Genomic DNA, 24566 nt, shown 5'->3' on the forward strand with positions numbered 1-24566 from the left:
TGGCAGTCATAGCATCGTGTGCTCTGAATAGCAAGTCTGCATTCAAATTCTGCACAGAATACAAAATTTTCCCCTCTCCTATACAACAAAAGGCAATCATTCCATTTGTTTTCCCACACAATGGCCTCTGGATAATAGTAATACGGGGGTGGGGGTGGATGGAAAAGCAACCAAGTTATCTGCCTTTCCCAGTCTTCGTCTCTGCCTCTTCGTTATGAATAATAGATTACAGATGAGAGCGGGAGTTTGCCTTGCAGGGAGGTGGATATAAAGCTTCTTGAGGTCAGCGTGGCAAAGCCAACATCAGTCTTTTACCAGACCTTTCTAAAATACTTGGAGAAGTATCCTCAAAACGCCCTTAACATGACTATTTATAACGGCAGTTTGATCACTCAAAGCAACTCTGTGAAGGACAGGGCTGTTCAATACACAATGTCAGGCTTTTCAATATGATAAACAGCTTGGCCGGCTATTTATGGTGCTTCTCTTCCTAAAAATTTGGTAGCACTTTGCTGCTGTGCACTTAACACATTTTATCCATCCGGGCTTAGCTGCCTTTTTGCTTGTTATGTTGGATTCTCGGCTGGTGGCGAGCAACCATGGTTGATTACCAGGTTAGAGGTACTTGGAGAAAACAAAAATCCAAATAACTGGGACTGTGTAATTTAATAACTGTAGCCAGGACTGAGAGGCATCTTTAATAGGGAAGGTTGAGAGAAAAAGGCTGTTTGATTCAAAGGCTCGACACTTTCCTTTTAGCAGTGGATTAACAGCTCTCAGATCTGCGCCCATGTCTCTAATCAGAGAGGGTGTTCACTGCTCACGTTCGGTCATAAAAAATCAATTAAAACTAAACATTGGATTCAATTCCCATTGCGTATGCTGTGAAGCAGAAGAAGAAGGGAGGGGAAAAAGCCCCAGTGTGGAGAAGCTTGAAATTCAAAGACTGGGACCAGACCCAAAACACAATTCAACTGCTCATGCCAACCTCCTTTCATCTGCTAACGTGTTCGCAAGGGAGGCAAAATGGTCCACAAGGATGGATATTTGGGGCAAAGTTCACAAGTTCGTTTTATTTCAGAGCGACATTTTAAGTCATCTTATCAGTTTTGGATGGACCTGCAGAAGCCGGAGTGAAGGTGGAGAAGCAGGGGGCAAAAAGGAGACGTGGATTTAAACTTGTTAAATGTTCTTTTCATCCGGGGAATGGTTCCCAGGAGAAGAGTTGGAGGACAGAATCTTTAATTTCCACACGCTGTTTGTTCTCCCCTTTAAAGGATGATAAATACCCCCTTGTAAAATGCAGTTAATGTAACACTACTTAAATTTGAATTTAAAGAAAAGTCTTGTTAAACAACTGGAGGAGGATTTAATATATTATACAGTTTCATTAAAGAGATATAAAACTCCTGAGCTTGCTAAATAAACTAAAGCAGCAGTAGCGATCCACAGATGTGATGTTTCAGCACATGGCGGATTCCAGATTCATCAGGCGCACGGACTCCACTCCACTTTATTTGTGTACAGGACCCCGTTGATCAAAGATGATGAATAACGAATCTAAAGGAGGGAAATTAGCATGAAAAAGTCCTTGCATTCCAACTGATGCATAAAATATCTGCACTTACTTTAATGAGCGGCGATAAAAGTTGCCATGCTGCGCGGTGGGCAGCATCTTGATTGATGCTGCACATTAAGAGAACGCTACCGTGCCCGAGCAAACATCACAGCAGCCTTGTCAGCCCATTGTCCCCAACTACCTTTCTGCAAGGACTCTCTATCTCTTCTCCTGCCATTTTACCTGCCAAACTCCTGCTCTCAAAATCCCCTTTCTTGTTTAGCTTGCTCACTTTTTACCACTCAGATATTCTGTCTGCGCTACATTTCTTGCATATTCCCTTCTCCCGTCTCTCTCCGAGATAAAAGCCTTCCTTCTCTTCCCTCCAGCATACCTCGCTGCCAGACAAATAGCTCCACTTGTTTCAAAGTGGCCACAACAGAAGGACAATGATAAGAGAGCTGTCTCCCAACTGTCATTTCCTCTGTCTGCCCCCACATCTCACATCACTGTAATTGACTGCAGTGTATCTGGAGGTGCTATTGTTCCTCAGGATACACGAGAGTCTTGTCAGGAATTGTAGGGTGGCTTGTCATTCACTGACCTCAACATATTTGAGTTCTGGTGGTATTTTGGAGAAGGCTACAAGGTGTTTGTGGCATGTGTTAATTTTTTCAATACCCAGCGATAGTCGTTAATTCAGTCCTCGGCTAAAGGACACCTTTAGCCGAGGACTGACAACTCCTGAGTTGTGTGAATTAGGGTGAGGAATACTGCAGTTAAAGAGACAGCTCATCCCAAAATCCGAACTACACGTTTTTCCTCTTACCTGTTGTGCTATTTATCAATCTAGATTGTTTTGATGTGGGCGGCCAAGTGTTGAGAGATATCGTCCGTAGAGATGTCTGCCTTCTCTCCGATATAATGGAACTAGATGGCACTCGACCTGTAGTGCTCAAAGCGCTCAAAAAAAAGAGAAAAAAAAAAATCCCTGAAAAACTCAACAACGATGTCTCTTTCCAGAAATCATGACCTGATTACTCAGTTGAAACTGTTTTCTTTCTTTTGAACTAGACCAGCCAACAGTGTCTCCGCACAGAGGAAAGCGTGCATCTACTGATCACGTTTACATCTCATGCTGTCACTAGCACAAGCCTTTTATCCATGAGTAGATGCACACTTCCCTCTGTGCAGTAATAGTTTGGTAGAGAGAAAATGTTCCGACATGTTCACAATAAGATTCTTTTTCCTTTTTTTTGCAATTTCAGAGGGAGATGCCCATTGCTGCAATGGCCCAAGACCAAAGCCCGTTTACTCTTAGTTATGGTTAGGAAAACATCATGTTTTGGCTTAAAACACCCACATTTTGTGGCACAGAAGTGGCTGGAAAAAAAACAGGAACAGATCAGTAAAAACAACCTGGGGCCCCATGGCTCAAATGCCACTGGGAAACATTGTGAAGGGTCAGTAAAAACACCCAGGATCAGTGGCTCAAATGACCCTGGGAAATGTTGCGATGGGTCTGTAAAAAAGCACCCTGGATCGGTGGCTCGAATGCCGCTGGGAAACTGAAACTCACTTCAGGGAGTGAGTATTTTTGGAGAATGGTGGGATTTTGGAGTAATAGGCGTTTGGTTTTGGAATAACAGGCTGTCGGAGAAATGGGCTTTCGGTCCAATGGGACATTTTCGGACTAATGGGGATTTGGAATTTTGGAGCGTTGAAACAATCTCATGACACCAATTTGAGCACCAGGAGCTGAGTGCCATCTAGTTCTATTATACTGAAGAGAAGGCACATATCTCTACAGCAGATATCTCCAACACTCGACAACAGCACTACAGGTAAAGGAGGAAAAATATCTATTCTTGGTTTGGGGTTAACTGTCCCTTTAAGTGTCAGCAAGACACTCTTTACCAACCCATGTCTTTGCGTCTCCTCTCTGCTCCTGCTGCAGCTCAAAGTGAATAATAAAACAGGTGTGTCACTCTGTCTTATTTTACTTCCCAACACCCTGTTAACCTCTAACTGAGCAGACAGTATGTTTATCAGTAATAAAAATCCTGTTCCTTTTACATACAGTGACACGCCTCTGTCCTCATCCTGGCATCGTCTGCATATTCATTAGGAGAAGCTCCAGTGGCAGGGTAAGGGATAGAGATGTCCGGCCATCCCTCCGTATTGTGTGCAAGAGAAATCTGTCTTGATCTCTCTTTCCGCTAATGAGTGCCACAGCCCTGGCCCTGCTCTCTCCAGGACCTTATTAACACTTTCTTATTGGTTATTCCGCAGAGTGCTTAGCCAGCAGGTCAGCCGTGCCACCTCCCCTGAACCTGACCATCAATTTGTATGAGCAAGTACACTTGTGCCCGATAGGAGCGTGCTGTCAATCAAAAACAGCCAACGAGAGAAAAGTGAGCAGCCTGGCCGGATTTTCAGCCTCTAAAACTGATTTGGGGGCACAGATTGCTCCCTGAAGTGGGACCTGGCTTCAAAGTGTTTGAAGAGAAAGTTGAGGGAAGAAGAGAAATATTTGGTAGGAGAGCAACCACTGATCTAAATAGGCTAAAGATTTAACTCTAAACTCTTCTTATCAGATTCCAGATTCCATTTTTAATACACTATCAGAGGTGACCACTGCATCTCACCCTGAAGCATAAAATTTATTTTTTATAGCTAAGGGGAAATATGGCTTGTTTTTCCTAAATTCAGGTTTTACATACAAAGAAATGGCCATTTTCTCCAATATAATCAAATGTAATCATTAGTTTTCATTTGCAAATGTTGCCTTGTCATGAAACACACGAGAATGCCACACTGCACCCTTCATGGATTCCTTACCTCTGTTTATTCTGATTTTAAAGACAAAATGAATGATTCCAACAGTACAGAAGGGCTTCTTCTCTATGGATAGAACTAAACAAGCAGCCATCACTGTGGTGGTATCTACTTGTAAAGAAAGGACTTTAGGTTCTAGTTGCTTTTGCTGTGAAATGTTTGTAGGGACCCCGTAGATTTGGTCACATGTTGCAAATATAATCACTGATATGCCACTGAGATAACGGTTATAAAGCACTTATTGTCAATTTCAGCCCGAGATGGCTAGATGTCAAAACAATTAAAAGAAGAGCAGAGTTACCACCCCCTGCTCCATGAAGTCAATTTCACTTTAATTCATCTTCAGTGAATCCTTTCGTTCTGTCTAAAAACACACATGTGCACATTTCCTTGTCAAAACACACTTTTTTTTTACAATTTTATGTGTCCGTGTTTTATTAATTGATGTATTTGCAATGATTACAATGCAAAAATGCATCGATTGTGTACTTGTACATTTATTATTATGAGCCAATGCCCAATTTTTTATATCCAGACCGTGGGGGTTGGCCAAAAGTTTGTGTCATAACCAGATACGCACTGGTGATCTTGCCCACCCAGGCTACAGTGCCATGACCAGCCTAAACATCTCAAAATGAGGGTGATTAGCCAAAACTGTAAAGTTGCAGCTACAGGGCCAGGTAATGGTACTTAATCTCTTTAAGGTATCGACCAAAATAACTCACTACCAAGTAGTATTGAAACTTCCCCAAAAAATACCTGCATTTGATCCTTTTTGTATCCAGATCTAGAAAAATATGACAATTAATATGTTCCTTCTCACAGCCAATCACCACAAGCATTCTTCAGCTCATGCGATGTGTGATTGGCCCACGTCCATAGCAGCTACAACTAATACAGTCTGTGGTGTGAAGTGTATTTGACTGAGCTGGCAGCTCAGCAGGTACAGTTTTGTACAGTTATTTAATGAATATTTTAATAATTTGAAAACTTTCAGAATATATTTGTGAAAAATCATTTGGATGGGGAGGAGCGGTGGTGGCATTTCACACAACTGAATGCTTCAGTTCACATGATAGATATCAAATGAAGTAGAAAAAGTTAATAAATGTAGTCTTCTGTTGGTATCTGTATCAATTTAAGAGTACTGGCACTGGCCTGTAAAGCAAAAAAAATGACGCAACATTACTCCTTAGAGCTGAGGGATCCTGCAAAGTCAGATGATTAAGGTAATTCTCTGTGAGAAGCATCCTGTTTCACATAACACAAAGTCTTTTTTTCTATTGTTAATATAAAAATACTGATTATTGCAGTTTTAAAGCCAACACAGAGCACAATGGTGTCACATTTTTACTCGCACTAGTGCTAGTTTGGGAACTTCATTCTGTCATATGACCCTTGTAGCTTTCCTTCGACACGGCTGCGTATATATGTACAGTATATAATGAATAATTCTGATGCAACTTACTATCATGTGTATCATAGTTTTGTTTCATAGATATTTGTCAGTCTGAAGAGGAAAGTAAAAAGGCTTTGTATGTCTCAGTAATGCAGCCAAACAACCCAATGACCAGGATAAATATTGGCATTGTACATTCCTGCAAATCACGCATATGTTACATTTGCACGTTTCATATGTAGTGGCTATGTTGAAACATTTATTAATGTTTCAGTTTTAACTTTTGTGTTGTGAAAATGCTGTGGTTAATGTGCGGTTAGGTTTAGGCAGAAAAAAACACTTAGTTAGGGTAAGGAAAACATGTTTTGGCTTAAAATACTCTGTTTTGTTGCCACAAATACGATTGGAAAAAACTCCTGTTAAAAAATGATTGGTCTCAAACACTGGTCTGCTACTGCTTTGCAGCATTTTCACCTTGCTGTCACCCCATCCACTATCTCTATCTCTTCCCAATGAGAAACTCAGCTTCTTTACATGTAATTTGAACTACGTCATATGTATGAAATGTACAAACATACCAGTGGTTGTATTATACCAACATATTATTCTGGCAACTGGGCTGAACTAAAACCTGACACATCACTTCACAGAGTCTTGCCAAATGCTCAAACCATCACTGAGTCAGTATTAGCTGACAAACTGAACTGAAGATGTGTCAGTGGCTGTTTCACTCTTAGATTTGCTGGAAAATGTGAGTTTTTGCATCAGATTTTCACTTTTCATCGCTGGTTTGATGATGCGTCGGAGCTTTCGGTGGTCACCGTAATCAGTTCCTGTCTGGGCTTGTTTTTTCTTGTGTACCTTAAACAACACCAAAGGTTTTCACGGGCGGATGTTTTCATCTTCTGCCTCATCAGCCTGGAGTGTTGATTACATGGGCTGGAAATGATGATACTGCCTGTGGGCTTGTTGTTCCACGGCGTGTGATTCATTTGGAGGAACAGGAGATGACTGTTTCACAATCAGAGGGAAGTACTGAGACGCAAAGAGGGGCTTTTTATACCCTGTCATCAAGTTCTTCACAAAAAGGTAAACAGAAAGGACAAATTAGAGGCAAACAGCTGTTAGTACAACAACAGAGCCCAATCATTGCTGTTTGCTTTGTTAGATCCTTTTTTCCCTAAAAGTCCTTTCCCCTGATAGTCCCTACGGCCTCTTAGTACTGCACTGTTGTACAGTACAGCTTGCTACATAAGGAGCACGCCAATTAGTGGCTCTTGCACTTGTTAATGTGCTGAAATTGCACAGTAAATAAAAGTTCTGTGATAACATCCCCAGCTAATTCTGCTACTACATCACCATATCCACCATTCCAGACACATCATATTCATAAAAACAATAATTGTCTGCCATGAAAACCAATTTGACTTCCTCCACAGGGCAGAATTAAAAGTTGGGCTTAGCAAGGTAATGAAGCATGGCACACGCTAAGTCAAGGATGGAGGCTTTGTCTGAAGTAATCACTTCTCCGGATGCTGTGGCTTGGCCGGGTTTCATATCAACGAGACTGACATATGGAAAAATAATTAAAATGGATGCATTCAGCCAATAACAGCTGGGAAGCTGCATTTTTAATACACTATCAAATTTGCATGCTGGCTGTCAATCCACTTTCCTGTCTGAGGCCCAACATTCCAATCAATCAAGGTGTTAGAGTAGAATCCAGCCACATCAATGGCAGGGAGCTCAATCCCAGCCGCCCGCACGCTGAGCTTTTCTCTCCTTAAACACACTCCGGCACACAGAAATATGTGTGACAATGTGACAGTGATTTACAGTGCAGAGTTTTGCCGGGTGACAGTGAGTGAATAGAAAAGTACACCGCAGTTCTTCTGTGACAAGAACAATTAATATAAGCCGAGCGATTGAGCTTCAGTCTGCGTAGGCTACAAGCGATGATGTGGTGTCGCGTTGCATCACCGCTGCCAGCAAACAAGGGAAAGCAAAGTTGCTCCGGCTCCCTCTTATCTATCTTCTGAGATTATGTTTCCAGAGAACTTTTATACAATCACTGGCGACTCTGAAGCTTCAAACTGAGTTCTGCAGTTTTTACACCCAAGGCAGTGTAACAGTGCAGTCCCATCTGACAGCAGCACACACACACACACACAACAGATCAGTGAGCATCCTCATTAGTTTGGCTCAGTTTGACAGAAACCTCAACCTTGCTGCCTCCTAATTTTGGACAAGAGGACAACAGAATACACAGGAGCAAAGGAGTCTGTGAGGTGGTGCATCGATCTGGACAGATGGCTGAGGGGACAGGAGCAAGGTAAGCAGCTGTGCATGCTAAATAAAGTTTAGCATTACTGAAAGATTGTCACACTGGGAAAACACAAGGCTGGAGTTCAAAAAATGTGGGGGATTTTTGAAAAACATAAGTAACAAACAAAAGTGACCCCATGTTGTTTATGCCATTAAATCTAACCCCTAACCCAAAAGAAAGAACAAGAAAAAAGAAAGCATTTACTCCAAAATCCCAAATGAAAGCCACCTCTGCAGCCAGTATTTCTGGATGTTCATCACTCTTTCGACAAACCCAGGACATTAAGCAAAGGGAAAACATGAAGGGAACAGATGGCCACCCACCCTCACACTACACCTGACTCCATACAGCAGCAGAAGGTTTCGGAGGGAGTCACGAAATTGCAAAAATGAAACACAAAAACCTCATCTCTGATAGTGGTTTGACAACGAAATGTCACATTGCTCCTTTCCATCTGTGGAGACGTGATTGCTCTATAAGCTAATGTTAAGTGGACTACAGTATAAAGCACCATGTGCATATTTGTCTTGATCTCCTCCCATAAAATGTTGCACAAAGTGATGATTCATTCAGCATCCTACAACAGCAGAGACCGCTGATTTACAGCTATTACTGATGCTGACTCGAAGAGTTCCATTTTAAACAAGCACATGTGAAATTGATGTTTCCACATGTCATGTTTCATATTTACGATGAAACATTTATGTATGGATTTACCACACATAAATGTCAATGCGCCTTAGCCAAGTTATCAGACTAAAATGTTATTGTAGGTTTCTGCAAACCATGGATATGTTACATTTGTACATTTCATACATATGACATACTTCAGATTACATGTGCATGAGCTGAGAGTCTCAGGAGAAGCAGGACGGACAGACAGTGGCAGAGTACTGTTCAAGACACACAGAAGCGAGGGTTTTCAGGACATTTCCAGCCGTGTTTTCAGCAACCAAACAGGGTATTCTGAAGCCAAAACATGACCATAACCAGGTGTTTTTTTGTGTCTTAACCCAACCACACATTAACCACGGCATCACAACATAAAATTAAAAACTGTAACACAAGGTAACATGAAGTTCCAGCATATGTGCAACATATGAAACAAACCATGCCAACGTTTACTCTGACAAGTGGGTTGTGTGCCTATTAGTGAATTTACCAGATGTGAAATGGTGTTTTTTTTTTTTTTTTTCAATCAGAAGGGAAGATGGTGATCACAGTTTTTATAATAATTCCATATTTTTTTTTGTTTTACTTTTTCATCATTTTGTCAGCAATATCTTTCAGTCTATGTCTCAAATAATTCTTTATTCACTTTTTATGCATTGTGGAATAATCTACCTAATCACTGGAATAAATGCTGGCATTACACATTTATGCAAACCAAGGGTATTTTGCTTCTTATGTTTTTATGTGTACAGCACATGTTAAAACATACATTTCAATTTTCAATTTTATGTTACGACAACGGTGTGTTTAACATGTTTAGGTAGGAAAAAACACATGGTTAGGAAAACATCACGATTTTGGTTGCTACAAACACGGCTGGCAATGTCCTGAGCTCTTGTTAAAAAAATACCAACTTTGGCTCTAAAAACATGGCAGAACATGTCCCAAACTCTCGCTTTTCAAAAAAAAAAAAAGGCTACAAACATAGCTGGTAATGCACCAAGCTCTTGTTAAAAAATACCTGCTTTTGACGCTACAAACATGAATGGAAATTTCCCAAACTGTCCACTTTTGTAGCTACAAACACGGCTGAACGTGTCGCAAACTCTCATGAAAAGCATCCACTTCTGTCACTACAAACATAACTGGAAATGTCCCAAACTCTTGTTAAAAAATATCAATTTTGTAGCTACAAACATGAATGAAAATGTCCCAAACTCTTGTTAAAAAATACTTTCTTTTGTTGCTACAAAGAAGGCTGATAATGTCCCAAATTCTATTTGTTGGTCTTGAACAGTGGTTGGCAGCTGTCTTGCTTTGGTGTCACATCATACACCATCCCCTCCTCCTAATATACATGTATTCTGAACTACGACATAGGTATGAAACATGAAAATGTAACAAGTCGGTGGTTTGAAGAAAAGTACAATACAAACATTCGACTCGGCTGGGGATAATTTGAGTCCACTATATGGTACAACAATTTTTACAAGACATGTAGACAGTGCTGTCAACAGGTGACAGATACGTTGCATTTCTAATAGGTGCTTCACAATTTCTTTCAGTCGGTTCAGAATCAGTATGCAGAATGAAATTAGGACACAGATAAAAACACTCCCATCTCTGTGTACCCTGGAGATGGCCACAATAAGTTCATGACCCCTTTTTTAAAGGTTGCTGAAAGGCATTTTTGGGAAATGTAGGACACCGCTAACTAAAGTAGAATAACACAGGGTAAGCTGAGGGGAAGGTTAGTACACCAAAAAAGATGCATTACAACAAACTCTTGGATGACAGTATGAGAGGCTGGGTTTTAGTTTCCCACCCCGGCGCTCATGGCAGATCTCATTTAGAGTTCAGCACGGGGTTGTTTTGTACCCTGCCACACAGATGTGAAGCATCCAGCTGCTCTGACGCTCAGCAACACTCTCTGACCTCACCTGTCCTCCCCAAGGGCTGTGCTGCAACACACACACTCACACACACGGCTTGCCATGTAATTAACAACCAAACATACTTTCTGCCTGTATAATTAAGCACCATACAAGATGCCATGCTTACGAAAGCCAGAGGACTACATCATGACTCCTAAACCTTGTTATGTTAGCGCGGCTAAACCCCCCCACATATTCTGAAAGAAAAAAACAACAACTGAAATGCAGCAAAGAAGACAACATCTGTTTCTAGATTCATGTGGAAACCGAATTTTTCCACTGACCGACCAGTGAATATCTATTTGCATTCTTTTTTTCCCAGCATTGTTGCTCTCTGCCAGAGCAAACCAAGCTGTGCAAACCTCTTCAAAACTAATGACGCCCGGTGCGATTTAAATTTACCTGCGCTGTTTACTTGTTGTTAACCTTAACGTGACTCCATCTCATCACTGCAAGTTCACATCGGCCCACAGGTTCACCACGCTGGACGTTAAAATCCATCCTCAGATTTTGGATGATTAATGCTGGGATCAAGTGATTTATTTGTAAATCATTACACTGGGAACATAAATGACCGTGTGGGGTCAAAATACTGAATATACTGTAGGTAGGAGCAATTTATATCCTTCAATCAGTCAAGGAGAGAAGTGCTGTATTATGGAGCTAAAGCCATTCCGCTGTTTTGGATATGAAGAGTACTTGTAAAGAGACTATGAGAGAGCGGGGGAGGCTTGGTTAAACTGTTCGTTTCCGTCCATCACCCTGAAGTGATTGTACACTTGTGAAATGCTAAAGATAATACCAAGCAGCAACAATGCCCAAACCAAACTTCAGACCAGGGTTTCATTGATTTTAGGATTCATTCCACAGTAATACCTGCCTCTGGGCACGAAGCAGTCGAACAGAGACGTTGGAAAGAAGAATACTGTTAAGGAAGTGAGGCTCTTGCACATGCTTCACATACTTCTTTTTGCAAGAAATCTTAGCGTCAGCAGACCTTTCCAAGATCTCAATCTGTCACGATTCATTTGTTTTTGCAGCAGAGGAATCAAAGGCTACCCGCTGCAAGAAAACACAGATTTCACTGCACAGATGCTGAACGCTAAACCATACCCCATGCTGTTGTTGTGACAAGTATATAGCTGAAGATGCCGGAGCGATGCCGTTATGATCTTTGTACAGTGGGGAAAATCTATTTAAAAGAATCAGGATTCATAAAACCTAATCATTTTTTTCTCATTTCTCATCTCTGGTAGAGATGCAGGGGGTGGATGGAGGGCGGGGTGGACTTCAGAGCATATCAGCAGAGGGTTTTTTTTTCTGGCTGCATATGAATACCATTGTGAAATGGACCCCCTCTGGGGATGAAAACAAAGGAAGCAAAAAGCAAGGAGAAAAACAGCTAATTTCATGTAAACACAAATACGATGTCTCCCCATTAGAAATAGAAGTGGAGAGATGCTCGCAGGCCCCTGCAGTTCTTTGTGCACTTAGAAACAAAGCCATGATACTTTGTAAAACTCTACTGGTGAAGAAGCCACGAACGCCTGCTGAGCAACACCTCAGTCTGAGTTGGTATTTATTACAGCAGCGACAGGCCATCAGCTGCTGTGATTAGGATGATGAACAGGAAATCAGCATAGAGGAAGTGTGGAAATACAGATGCAGTAGTGGAACCAAATTACATTTAAATCATGTAGACTTTTACTAAAGGATTCAGCCACCATGAAACATTACAAGCATTCGCACTCTGTCACAAACACATTCAATTAAACATTCGAAAGCAGTATCAGGTAAGGGAGGTTGCCTCACAGCCCCCGCAGGGTGACACACACACACACACACATACACACAGGGTCTGATTTGTGGAGCCAAAATGGATGGGAATAAATCACAAGAGCTCGGCCAACATGGCTGCATACTAATCAGTGTATTACCCATGGGAAAACTCTACCCCCTCGACTAATGCTGCATGTCTGTGTGTGTGTGTGTGTGTGTGTGTGAGTTCGGAGTCACCTTCTCCACCCCGCTGTCGCCCATCAGCAGCAGTAAGTGTGTGTTCGCCTGTATTTAATTGCGAAATGCAGAGGCTGGAGTTCATGTGAATTGCTTGGGAGGGAAATTGAATCTGGAAACATTTCACCTCCGTCAGTGTCTTGTTGTTGATCACAGGTATTGCAAGTGGAACATTACGTGGGTCACTTTAGCATGCAGCGAGGATACAGCACAGTGTTCGTAGATAAGAAGAGTTAATTCAATCTCCTGTGAGAGGAAAGAGAAGAAAAGACAGGAGGAAAGAAAAGGTACTTTACCTTTCTGATGGCCGCGACCCAACGTCACAAAGCCAGAGGAGATGAAGTTGTGAAGGTCAGCGCCTCCACTGCTGCGGACACTCTCCTTCCCATAGTGGAGACCTGTTCACGGACACAAAGATACAGTCAGTCAGGAAGACATATACTGTACACCCAGTGTCAGTATTTGGATCCCATAATCATTAGCAACATTAGCAGCAGCTAAAATTGTGATTCCTAAAGTGGGGGAGCCTTCCAAAGCACCACAAAATAACCAGATCTGAGGAGTCACAAGCATAAAAGCAACATTACCAGTAGACAAAATTATACAGATTTTTCAAACATTGTTCTACGTAACTATTGGACTTTTTGCTCGCTTTACTTTTTTTAGCCACAACAGCTAGCGTTAGCATCAAATTTGAGGTCTGATTAGTTTATGTTAATGTTTAGTTAATGTTAGCCCCTTAGACATTCTCTGGATAGATTTTTGTTGTTTGGAGTGGACACAGGTACTATTTAGGAGGAAACTCACTTGGCCTCATCCACGTGTATTTTATTTTATTTTATTTTTGATGAAAATGGAACATGACATTGCGGATAATTTGCACTGGACCTGGTGTGGATAGTTGTCATGTGGAAAATAAGCATGCAGATTTTCCACAACTCGCAACCTTATTTTCACATTGCACTAATGAGAAACGGTAGCCTGGAAATCCAGACTCAAATCTAGAAAGATTTTGAGTCTTGCCCTCATCGATACACCCTTCCTACCCAAGGGGCGGCACTAACTGAGGCATTTCAAATGCCGCTGCACGCAATTGGATAGCACGATGGCCAATCAGAGCAAAAAACAAGGTGACGTATTCAGTGCACTAAGCCCTATAGAGTATGCCAGTAAACCTGGAACTCCGTTAGCGCTTTTAGCACTTCCGGTTCTCTCGTCTAAAAGTCAATACGTTTTTTGAATGGGATTTTGGTAAAATGCCTCAAATAAGGTCTGCGGTTAACAAAAGCTTAAGCGAGTTTCAGGTTTTGTTCTACGACATAAAACACGTCAGTAAATACCCTACTTGTGAATTTTGAAGCTTTTACGTGTCGTAAAAAAGGCGGTTGCTAACAAGTTGCTCAGTACGACTACAAACCCTGTCGGGGACAGTAAACGTCATCACCCCCGAACAGGCGAGAATGCTGGCAGTCCGCCAATACAGCTTCTTATTTAGCTTAAACAGTCCGATTTCCCCATTATACAATGTTTTTAAAATAAAGCGGCCGAAATCAGTTGAAAGCTTAGTGGCGGTGACGTTAAGAGTCATGTGACCGTGGAGTAGTCATGTAGTCCGTTAAAGCCTAACGTTAGCTTTTTACTTCTGGCGATTGCATTTAAGCTTCAAATGCGGTATCAAAGGTGTTCATATGTGAAGATTATCTCGCTGAACAAAACCTCTAAGTATCATAAACTTGTGTTGGCCACAGAGCTTATTTTCTGATATAATCCAAAACACAATGCAAAAATCATATTCACGTTCTCTTCCGGGAACCAGCGCAATGCTAAACTTCCGGGTTTTGACGTCAGCCCTGGCACACTCTATTGGTTTGCTGAACAGTGGGGCTAACTGATATATTATGCTTTTGACGTATCCTGTCGGCAAAACAGCAAAAACGTCCTTCCTGAAAGTGAAGGCTTCTAGGGCAGTCTCCTGTTCCTCTCTCAAGAAAAAAGATAAGTGTAGCTGGCTTAGCGTTTCTTCCAAAGCTAAATTGAATGGACGTGGTCCTTCAGCAGCTGCCATCTTGGCTTTTTACTTTTCGACTCCTACGGCGCAGCACTGTCCTCATCATGTTACGCCCGCCTCTGTCAGATAGACTTATCTGATTGGGCCGACTGGCGATTCAGCAGGCTCTGCTCGTCTGGGCCAGAATCCCGTGCAGTGCAAATTTGAACTTGCTAGGGGCGGGGCATCTGGATTTTCAGGTTAGAGAAACGGCTTTAATTCAGCTAAAACAGGGAAAAACAATCACTGTCTGGCTGAGCCACAGAGGTATGCAACAAATGACAATGTCATGTGTAGTACTACTCAGACTGTAAATAATGTTGTATAATGTCCTCTGTAGCTAGTGATGCTGAGCAATAGCAATATCATCAATTATATCTCAGCCAACAGAAATCATGTGCAAACAAAGATGCTATCAAATCGCATTATGACAAATATCTTTTATTAATTATTTATTTTTTATTTGGCCTTTGTTTAACCAGAAAAATATCCTCTTCAAGAACACAGTGGGTTACAGGCAAGATAGAAAACACAAAAATACACCAAAACCCCCCCCCCCAAAAAAACATAGCATCAGCAAAAAATCAGAAATGTGATTATGAATCATTACATTAACATTTCTGATTCAATCATGTAAAAATGTATTCCTAAAAATGATATAAATTACACCATAACACCCCAAGAACCCTTTCCAGCCATAGAAATAACTAATCAGAAAAAATAATGTAATGAGACTAATATGTGAAGGTTCTAGCCTTTTGGAGCCTGAGCCAGAGAGACTAACCCCCAGTTACACATACAGACTCAAACACTGGAGACGCAACAGGATGCCACCAACCAAAACTCAACAGAAAATAAGTTATTCTGTTGTGTGTCAGTGACAATAGGAGAAAATAACTGCCCAATCAGAGCTGAGTTTGTCTTAAACATACTCAGTTCTAGTCACACCCTAAAACTTCAGGCTCGAGAAAGGGAGAGCGAGCCCACCACACCCACAATGCAACTCAGCTGCCAACAGTTCAGCCTGAGATGGGCAGCGGACTACAGAAATCTCACGTCTTTCTAACTCCACACCTCCAGATTTCCTTACTTATCAAACTTTTAGTCTTCAGGCCCAACCGACACTGACTCATGTGACATCATTTGAGGACACTGATCAGACTTCACACATCTCCGTCTAGAGACACTAAAGGCTTTTTTCCACATGCAGCATAACTTCCCAGCACCTGGAAACACACCTTGATGTGTAAAATTGGTTGATTTCCCAGTCCATCCTCATTCCCAGGTTTCAACACACATGGCACCCTTTTTCACGTCTGGATGAGACTGTCCAGCCTTTAACTAACCCTGATGTAAACTCATCCTCATTAATGATGTAATACATAAAGCCAGATAGTCCAAGCAGAGGGAAGGGAGGTGGTGTACAGTGTTGGGTAAGGGTTACTTTAAAAGTAATCAAAGTACGTTACTGCATTACTTTTAAAAAAAGTAACCAGTTACTTTGCTGCGTTACTCCCTGAGTAAAGTAACTCAATTACTTTAAAAGTACTTCCAACGTTACTCTCTGAGAAAAGTAACTCAAGCACTTCTAAAGTACTTTTGAGTATTCTGCATTTCCTATTGGGCAATGGACCACAGGGCGCTAAGCCTACATTTTTTTTGTCTCCAAAATTAAAGTTATGGACCACTTGCCCTTCACTGAGATCCAATTCTCCCATCACAGCCGTCACTTTGACAAGTAGAAACACAGAACGACAGCTTGACAGTTTACATATGGCGCTTCAAATGTAGCTCCTGCCATCTGCTGACGCTTTTAGGTGACTACAACAACATGTCGGCTGGCACATGAACAGACACAGTGACTCAAATAATAGTCAAAGTAATAAAAACAGGACAAGAATAACCCGATGACGACCGGGGATAATTGGTGAGTACCAGCGTGTAGCGTGTACCAGGCATAATGCAAGTCCTGAGTCTGAAATATGTCTGTCAGCGAGTCCTACTCCACCTATTTAGACTCCACCGTAGACAACGGCAGCATTTCTCTGACCACGTAGCGAGCCACAAGCTCCGTGGCTTCTTTCAGACTGATAGGTTTAACGTTATCTCCGTTATTAGAACCAAACGACAGCCGTTGCTGTTTCGGAGCTGAAGGACCAGCGTTCTAAAAGTAACGGAAGTAACTGATGTCTTGTTTGAAAATGTATTTAAGTATTTGATTACTCAAACAGCAAACTAATGCGTTAGGTTACTCATTACTGCAAAAAGTAATCAAAGTACTCTAACCAACTCTGGAAACCAACCAGGTTAAATTTGAGTTGTTTTAAGGTATGTCATCACCATGTTTCTCTTTCTAACCTAATATTACTTGCCTGAACCTAAAAACAACCAACTATGTTTCTCTTCCTAAACATAATCTATGTGACTTTACAATAAGTACGTAACTTTGCTCATAGCTCATTTTTTGGGGCACTAATTTGAGAGATGTCATACGAACTGTTGTATGAGGGTACCTTTAACAAACGCAGGACTTTCACCCAGCAGATTGTTGTACGTTTTTGCAACACAACACGCAAACATTGTTTTTTTTAAACTACATTACATAGTTAAAAACACGTGACATACATGTCACATACATACATCATGTGACAAAGTCATTAACTTACTAATGTAAGTACATTGTGCGACAATTATTTTATTTTTTTATTTTTTTACACTGCATGTAATCACATGCTGTCCCTAGAGGGCTAGCTATAGCGTCATAGGTTGAAGCATAGGAACACTGACCAAGCTGCCATATTTGACAAGTTGGGAGAGAGAACATGTTGGCTTTCCATTCATTTTCTGTAACCTCTTACCCTCTTAAGGGTCGCATGGGGGCTGGAGCCAATCCCAGCTGACACTGGGCAAGAGGTGGCATACACCCTGGACAGGGTGCCAGACCGTGTTGGATTACCCCTTTAAATGATTGTTTTACACAAAGCAAAGCATCAAATCTGAACAGCTTATTTTAAAAATGGCTGCTGAGTTTTTTGTGCCAATTGACCAATCAATTTTTCAACTGATTGTTTCAGCTCTAATCACAGGAATTCACCTTTAGAAGGTCACAAGCAAAGGCTCTGGATCACTAAGTTCACAGAAAGTTCAGCAGGGCCCCTGTTAGAGATAAGAAAAAAGTGTGTGGGCTTTTCCCTCATGTTCTCAGTGGCACCAGTTGTGTCTTTTTCATGGTGTCAAATGGAGAACTTCCCCGCGGTGTCTTCTCCTCAAGCACAGATAAGAGGGGAAATGGCGGAAAAGTGAACCATACGAGCAAACACAGTGCAATGATGCTCAGGAAAAAAAAAAGGCAATATGTTTCAACCACCCACATACCAATGCACTTTGAACTCAATCACACCTCTCCCTGCGCTGCTGTCATGGCTGCAGATAGACTATCTGCTGGGGTTATTTTCCCATTCAATCACACCAGCAAGTCTGTGTGTGACACACGCTCACACGCTATTGTTGTCTTCCTTTGTCACCTTTGTCATTGGTAGGCCACTCCACGACCCACTGCGACAACCCTCGAATCGGAGAGACCCTTCAAAAGCAATCCCCTCCTTTCCTCCTGCTCCCATTCCCAGCTCATTAAGGTGAGGTAGCATGAAGAGCCTGCAGGGGGAAGGCTACGCATTATGAATTTATCGTCCTTGATACAAAGAAAATCGTGACTTTCACCTCAACGAAGAGCCATGGAAATGAACGGGTGCCGCTGAGGATTCATATGGTAATACTTTTTTAATCAGACTTCTTCACTGGACACCTACACCTCTGAATTACCTCAGAGAATGGGGAAAAATGTGAATAATACGATAATTATATCATGAACCGGGCTGGATGTGGTACTGTACGGCTGGCATCAGGGAGGTTATCCGACTCCAAGGTCGATTAAGCTTTAACACAGCCAGGCAGGGGTAATTTACATGGTATACTGATTTTATAGCATTATCAGATGCCGATCTGCTGGAGTGGACTCAGAGCTGTGTACATCATCTCGATAAAGTCGCTCAGTTGGAGCTCGGCATTGCATATCTCCATATCTTTATCATCCTAAGTCCGAGATGCACACTGGAGCTCTTTAAATGCCATTTTGGCTAATACATGCCCCCTTTTCTTTTAACCCTGCCCCTGAACTCTCATGAAACTAATGGCGCAGTGCAGTAAGTCCTGATCCACACCAGCCCGTAATTAACCAGTGCTGCTGATGGATCCCTGCCTCCACACCTGAAACCTCCTCACATGCACACATGTACACTCAGGGGGCCAGAGGTCCAGCTGTATAATAAGGGGCAATAATGAGATCTAGGGCAGGAGACAATTAGGCGGGGTCTCTCAGATGCTGAGGTTTAACACAGGTGCACTCAGGAGGAAGCTTCTATTAAACATGTTGATGCAGTCAGCATCGAAATGTTGTTTTTAACATGTGGGGGATGATTATGTGGCCAATGGGGAGCCGGCGAGGTCACAGTGGAGATGTTATACCTGCACGCTTTAACGATTAATTGGAGGGAGGTTGCAGGCAGAAGAGGGAGGTGTTTTGTGTGTGTGTGTGTGTGTGTGTGTGTGTGTGTGGTAGTGGGGCAGGAGGGCTCACTGAATATCATTATAAAAGTGCCTTTTGGCGAATAATTAGAGTAATTAAATCACTGTTTTGTTATTTAGGCAAACCTTCTTTTGCTCTCAGAGAGCGCACACAACACGCACACACACAAGCAAATACGTGCTTTAAAAATATCTGAAGGTCATGTCAAAGCTGCTAAATAGCTGGAAATGTTATTCTATCATCACGACCTCTAATTGTCCACAGCAGCTGACCTTTAAGCATGGGAGGCTGCTCATCTCAAACTAAATGAACCGACTGCTCAAATCCCTCCAGTGCTGTATAGGAGCTCAGACACTTATAGATGCTGGCTGAAGGCTTTTCAACCTCTGCACGAGCATACACTCCAACATTGTCTTTCGTCTGATTCTTCTGGTGCAGCAAAGGCAGCCCCATAACTCATAATCCAATTTGCCTATTCTTTTGCAGAACTGCTATATCGGAGTAATTGTTTTTTCTTTGGTTTCTGTTGAGTAAACTGAGACAGAGGAAACAGCTTCTCTCTGCACTACCTGAAAACTATATTTCATCATTCTGCGCATTAAGAAAACGTCAGAGAGGAAACCGAGCAACACTTTTCAAAAAAATAGAGTCAAATCTTTGCCTGTGGTGAGCACTAAATAAATCAACTTCATCTGAAGAGAGCTGTGGGCCAAACTGCATTACTCAGAGAAGCGGTTATTGTTTACTTTAACCAAAGGCGAACTCCTGTAAAGGTATCTACTTCTCCCTTTCAAGGTCTGCTCCTTGTTGTGGCCGTGGGGCGCTCTGTGTTTACACCCCCGACCTAAAAGAGGATCTGAGCCCACAACAATGCAGAGTGGATGCGAATAAAAATAGCAGCACTTGCGCTGGTATCATATTATGCTGTCTGTACTGTTTTTGCTTTAGGGCTCTGTTTTTTTTTTTCTTTTTTGAAAAGGAATATATCGTTCTAAAAATGCAGGGAAGTTTTGCAGTGCACCAAGGGTACCATGTCACTACACAAGGCCTGCAAAAAAAAAAAAAAAAAAAAAAAGAAAGAAATCAGCATGTATTTTTAGAATTGAGCCTAAACAAAGCTCTGAGGATGAAAGAAATGACTTTGGTGAGGAAGTGATTATTGCTGAGAGCAACTGGGCATCATTGCATGTTGAGGATCAAAGGAGAAATGGATGTTATTCCCACTCTTGACACAAGTTGATAGGATCCTCTTGGGCCCTTTAGCCACTTGCTTTATGAGGTCTCTCCACCTCATTTAAAAGTGTCTCAAAAAGCCCCTGGATGTGGAGTGCAGCGATGACTCCAGCCGAGGACCCTCTCCTTAAGAGGCCTGCCTCTCCGCTCTGTGCCAAATGCCCATTTAGGCGCACATGAATATGCATTTTCTATGAGTGGGCTCCCTCTCCGCAGCACCTTGGAGCCTGTTAAGGCATCGAGCGGAGCTCCCAATTTATATGCACACATTAACCACGCTTTCGCCCGGGCTGTCACTGCCTTTCATGTCCAACCCCATCAGGACTGCTGTGGTCCCTGATGAAGGGGGGCTTGGCTGTGGTAGACTGAGCTGAGCCGGCCCGAGTTGTGTTCTCTTTGCAGCGATTGTGTGCAAGCAGGCAAAATAGTCGCAGCCAAGCACAGAGGCAGATAGACAGATAAAGTGATGCCCGACCTTTGCTGAGTAGAAATGCATGCAAGGTCATACTGAAGGCAGCCTGCCACGTGCATCTGCGTATCAGCCGTGTCCCCTGCATGGCCGGCTAGTGACCATTAGGAATAGACTGATGCAGCAAATGAGCGAGGGAGACACTCAGTGAATGAACAGCAGACTGTGGTCGCGACCAGCACTGAGCTGCAAGAAAATGTTCCCAGCTAGCGTTTGATAGGCGGCAATGTGGCAGAAAGAGGCCAACTTTACATGACACACACGATTGTGTTCACCCAAATAAAACTGAAAGGGTGTACCATCTATTATTTAGAGAACAAGACGCAAAAATATTTTTGCTGTCCTGTAGCTTCAATCATCCGGAACAGCAACATGAACTGTATCAGGTGCTGTGATGTTTGGATTTCAGAACTTCAGAAAGGTTGCTGCAGTTCTGTCATATCCAGCAGAGGTCAATAAAAATCCTGTTTTACATCCTGTAACGCCCTGTTCACACTGTACTACATACAACAAAAGACTTTTATAAATATCTAAATATTTACATGTGTGATTAATAAAATGAGGAGCTGAGGTGGGTATAATGTTCCATTTTGTGGTTGGAACATCCCCCAGGAACCACATGTGGCACACCGCCATGAGAGCAGTGAGATAAATGTAATTATTTCAAATTATTAAAATCAAGATAACGTATTGGAAAAAATACAAACATGTGCATGTATCTCTATAAAGGCATAATCACTGGGTTGGGTGTGACTAATGGTTCGAGTCAAGACCACCTGAACCAAGACCAAGTCATGGCCAAGACCAAAGTGTATCTAGATTGAGATAAGGCCAAGACTTTGAAAGGTTGAGACCAAGTAAAGACCAAGGTCAGACCATACGAGTCCCACAGTGCATGACAAATAAAATATAAAATGATAAAATGTGATCGATGCAAGCAATAGGTACTCCTTAAAGTGGTCTGAAAGATCCACATTCTCATTCTTACAGAAAAGAAACGAAGATCTGTCTTCCTTCACCTCTTTTATGACAGTATATATGTCTGTATGTATTGGTGTACGATGAAAAATGTCTTGATAAAATAATCAAAATCATGTGAAGTTAATTTCATGTGTGAATTTCCCTTAGTTTTTTTATGAACAAAGAAATACAAACACTAAGGAACTGAAATCAACTAAAACCATCTTTACTCAACGCTCTTTTTTGCACAGGTGCAGTTCTGGTCCTGGCCAGTCTTGAAAAAAAAAATCCAGAGTCCTCTTTCTCTGGTGCCGAAACGAAACGGAGAAAAACTTCGTTCCAGTCTGCGGTGAGACCAAGAAGTGGTCTTGAGACCAAGACTGATCTGGTGTAGCTCAAACACTTATGTTAAGACATATATTTAATATATATGCATAAATGGGTGGGGTAGCACGCAGCAGCGGGCTGCAAGCCAGAATAGAACCCAGGCCGCTGCAGCAAAGATGGAGCTTCTGTTCATGGGGTGCCTGCTCTCACCACTCAGCCACCGATGCCCCACTTATTACATTTTTAACAGGGTAACCACTTGTCTTTAACCTATTACATTTCAATGTAGCCTTCCCAACATCGTGTATTATATTGAAAAATGATTACCCTGGTTAACTGCCTTGCTATCTACTACCACTAATAGTGTCTGAAGGACTGTAAGAACCCAAGATCACACTCTTGGTCCTTTTAAGAAATGTTTTGTTTCTTAAACCAAAAAAGATCCATTTTTGCTATTTCTAATAGTATGAACAGCGTTTTGCTGTTTTGTAGAGTGGAAGTAAGTAAGGAAGAGGAGCAAGTAACACACACGCGTACAGTACCGTATCAGTGTACTATAGAGTGCAGAGAATGTGATGCAATCTCTGTTTCATGACAAAAGCAAAACTGAAGTTCTTCTGTGTTCATAAACTATATTTGGAAAAATACAGCAATTTTACAGAAACAAAGGATTGCTGTGTTACCATCCTCTGAAAAACATATATCTCCAAAATGCCCACATTTCATGACTTAAGAAAAACAGCCCTGTTTTCAGATTATAAGAGTCCTTTGGTTTTACTTGAACATTTAAGATGGGCAGCTTTAGAGAAATATGTTTTTCACTGGACAGTGACATTTCACCCAATAATACTTGGAGGAGGTAGAGCGGTCATCCAATCGAAAGGTCGATGGCTTGATCCCTGCCCCTGCAGTCTAAAATGTTAAAGCGTCCTTGGTCCAAGATACTGAACCCAAAACACAAAATCACAATTTTGCCTCACACCTGTGAGGCAAATTGTGATTTGTGATATTGGGCTTTATAAATAAAATTGAAAATTGAAATTGAAAACAGCTGTGTAGCTGTGCCATCAGTGTGTGAGTCCTCAGGAACCTTTAAGTGAGTAGTAGGTGGCACCTTGCGTGGTCGCCTCGGCCACCAGTGTATGACTGTGTGTGCGAATGGATGAATGGTGCTTGTCTTGTAAAGCGCTTTGAGTGGCCACCAAGACCAGAGAGGCACTTCATAAATGCAGTTTGGTGTATCATACCCATATGTGTTAATACATCTTTTATAAAGGTAACTACACACATACCATCATTCAGGTGCTTTAACGGCTGCAAGATCCTCACCAATAGAATATTTCTTCACTCATCCTGCGCTCATCTTTTGTTTTCTTTCCATCTCACTGACTCCTTTGTGTTTCTAATATCTCATTATTTTCCATCTGTGTCCCTCTCCCCGAGTGTCTTTGCCTCTTCCCATCTGATAACACCTGCTTTATCGAGGAACCTGCCGCCACCGCCTGCCTTCCCCTGCACTCTTGTTTTTCCAGTTTTTCGGCCATATTACCGATTTATGCTCCCCGCCTGCTCCCTGAATCGTCAGGTTAAATCACGCCGTGTGTGTGCCGCGTCTGATTCACCCACCGAGTGACTGAGAGGCCATCACTTCCAGCCTGTCAGAGACTGCGGGGCCGCGCTACCTTGCCAGCCTGTAATTATCTCCACTAGCAGGCCCCTCTTTTTCCCTGTCGCTCTCTCCCTCGCACTCTCTCGCTCAAATCGGATGATTACTGGATGTTAACATTGGAGATTACACTGCTGAAAGGGTGAGCGCAGTGGGTGCTCTTTGGAGGGGAATGCAGAATTTTGCACAGAAATAATCGATGTATCGCAAAAGCTTCACACAGACACACTGAGAGGGATGTGGGCAAAGGGTTGCACCGCTCAAATCTGCCTTCAAGCTATGTTTGACCAATGACACATAAACTAGTGGATGCTTGTGAGGCTTTGAGCATCGAGTGGAGAGAGAGGAGAGCTCTTACCATGGTTGGATTTGGAGGTGTGAACAGGGGTGTAGTGGTTCTTGGATGAGGTTCTGACTGGTGTGTTGTCTTTGGGTGAGCCGTTCATCGCTGCGAAATTCTCGCAGTCATATTGCGATATGGGGATGGGCCCCTGCTGCCTCAGGATGTCTGCAAGGGCCCTGGAAGCAGAGAGAAA

General features: G+C 42.2%; 1 protein-coding gene across 6 annotated transcripts in view; it reads right to left on the reverse strand.

Annotated features, from left to right (window-relative positions):
- Positions 1-24566, reverse strand: part of LOC126400291 (protein shisa-6) — an 86625-nt gene that overhangs the window by 57464 nt on the left and 4595 nt on the right. For all 6 annotated transcript variants that reach the window (XM_050060860.1, XM_050060857.1, XM_050060859.1 and 3 more), the window contains exons 3-4: positions 24389-24549; positions 13040-13141 (exon numbers count right to left, since the gene is read on the reverse strand). In XM_050060860.1, coding sequence (XP_049916817.1) covers positions 13040-13141; positions 24389-24549 — 263 coding nt within the window. The remainder of the gene's footprint in view (positions 1-13039; positions 13142-24388; positions 24550-24566) is intronic.

The sequence above is a fragment of the Epinephelus moara genome, chromosome 13, assembly GCF_006386435.1.
Source record: "Epinephelus moara isolate mb chromosome 13, YSFRI_EMoa_1.0, whole genome shotgun sequence".
Lineage (NCBI taxonomy): Eukaryota > Metazoa > Chordata > Actinopteri > Perciformes > Serranidae > Epinephelus > Epinephelus moara.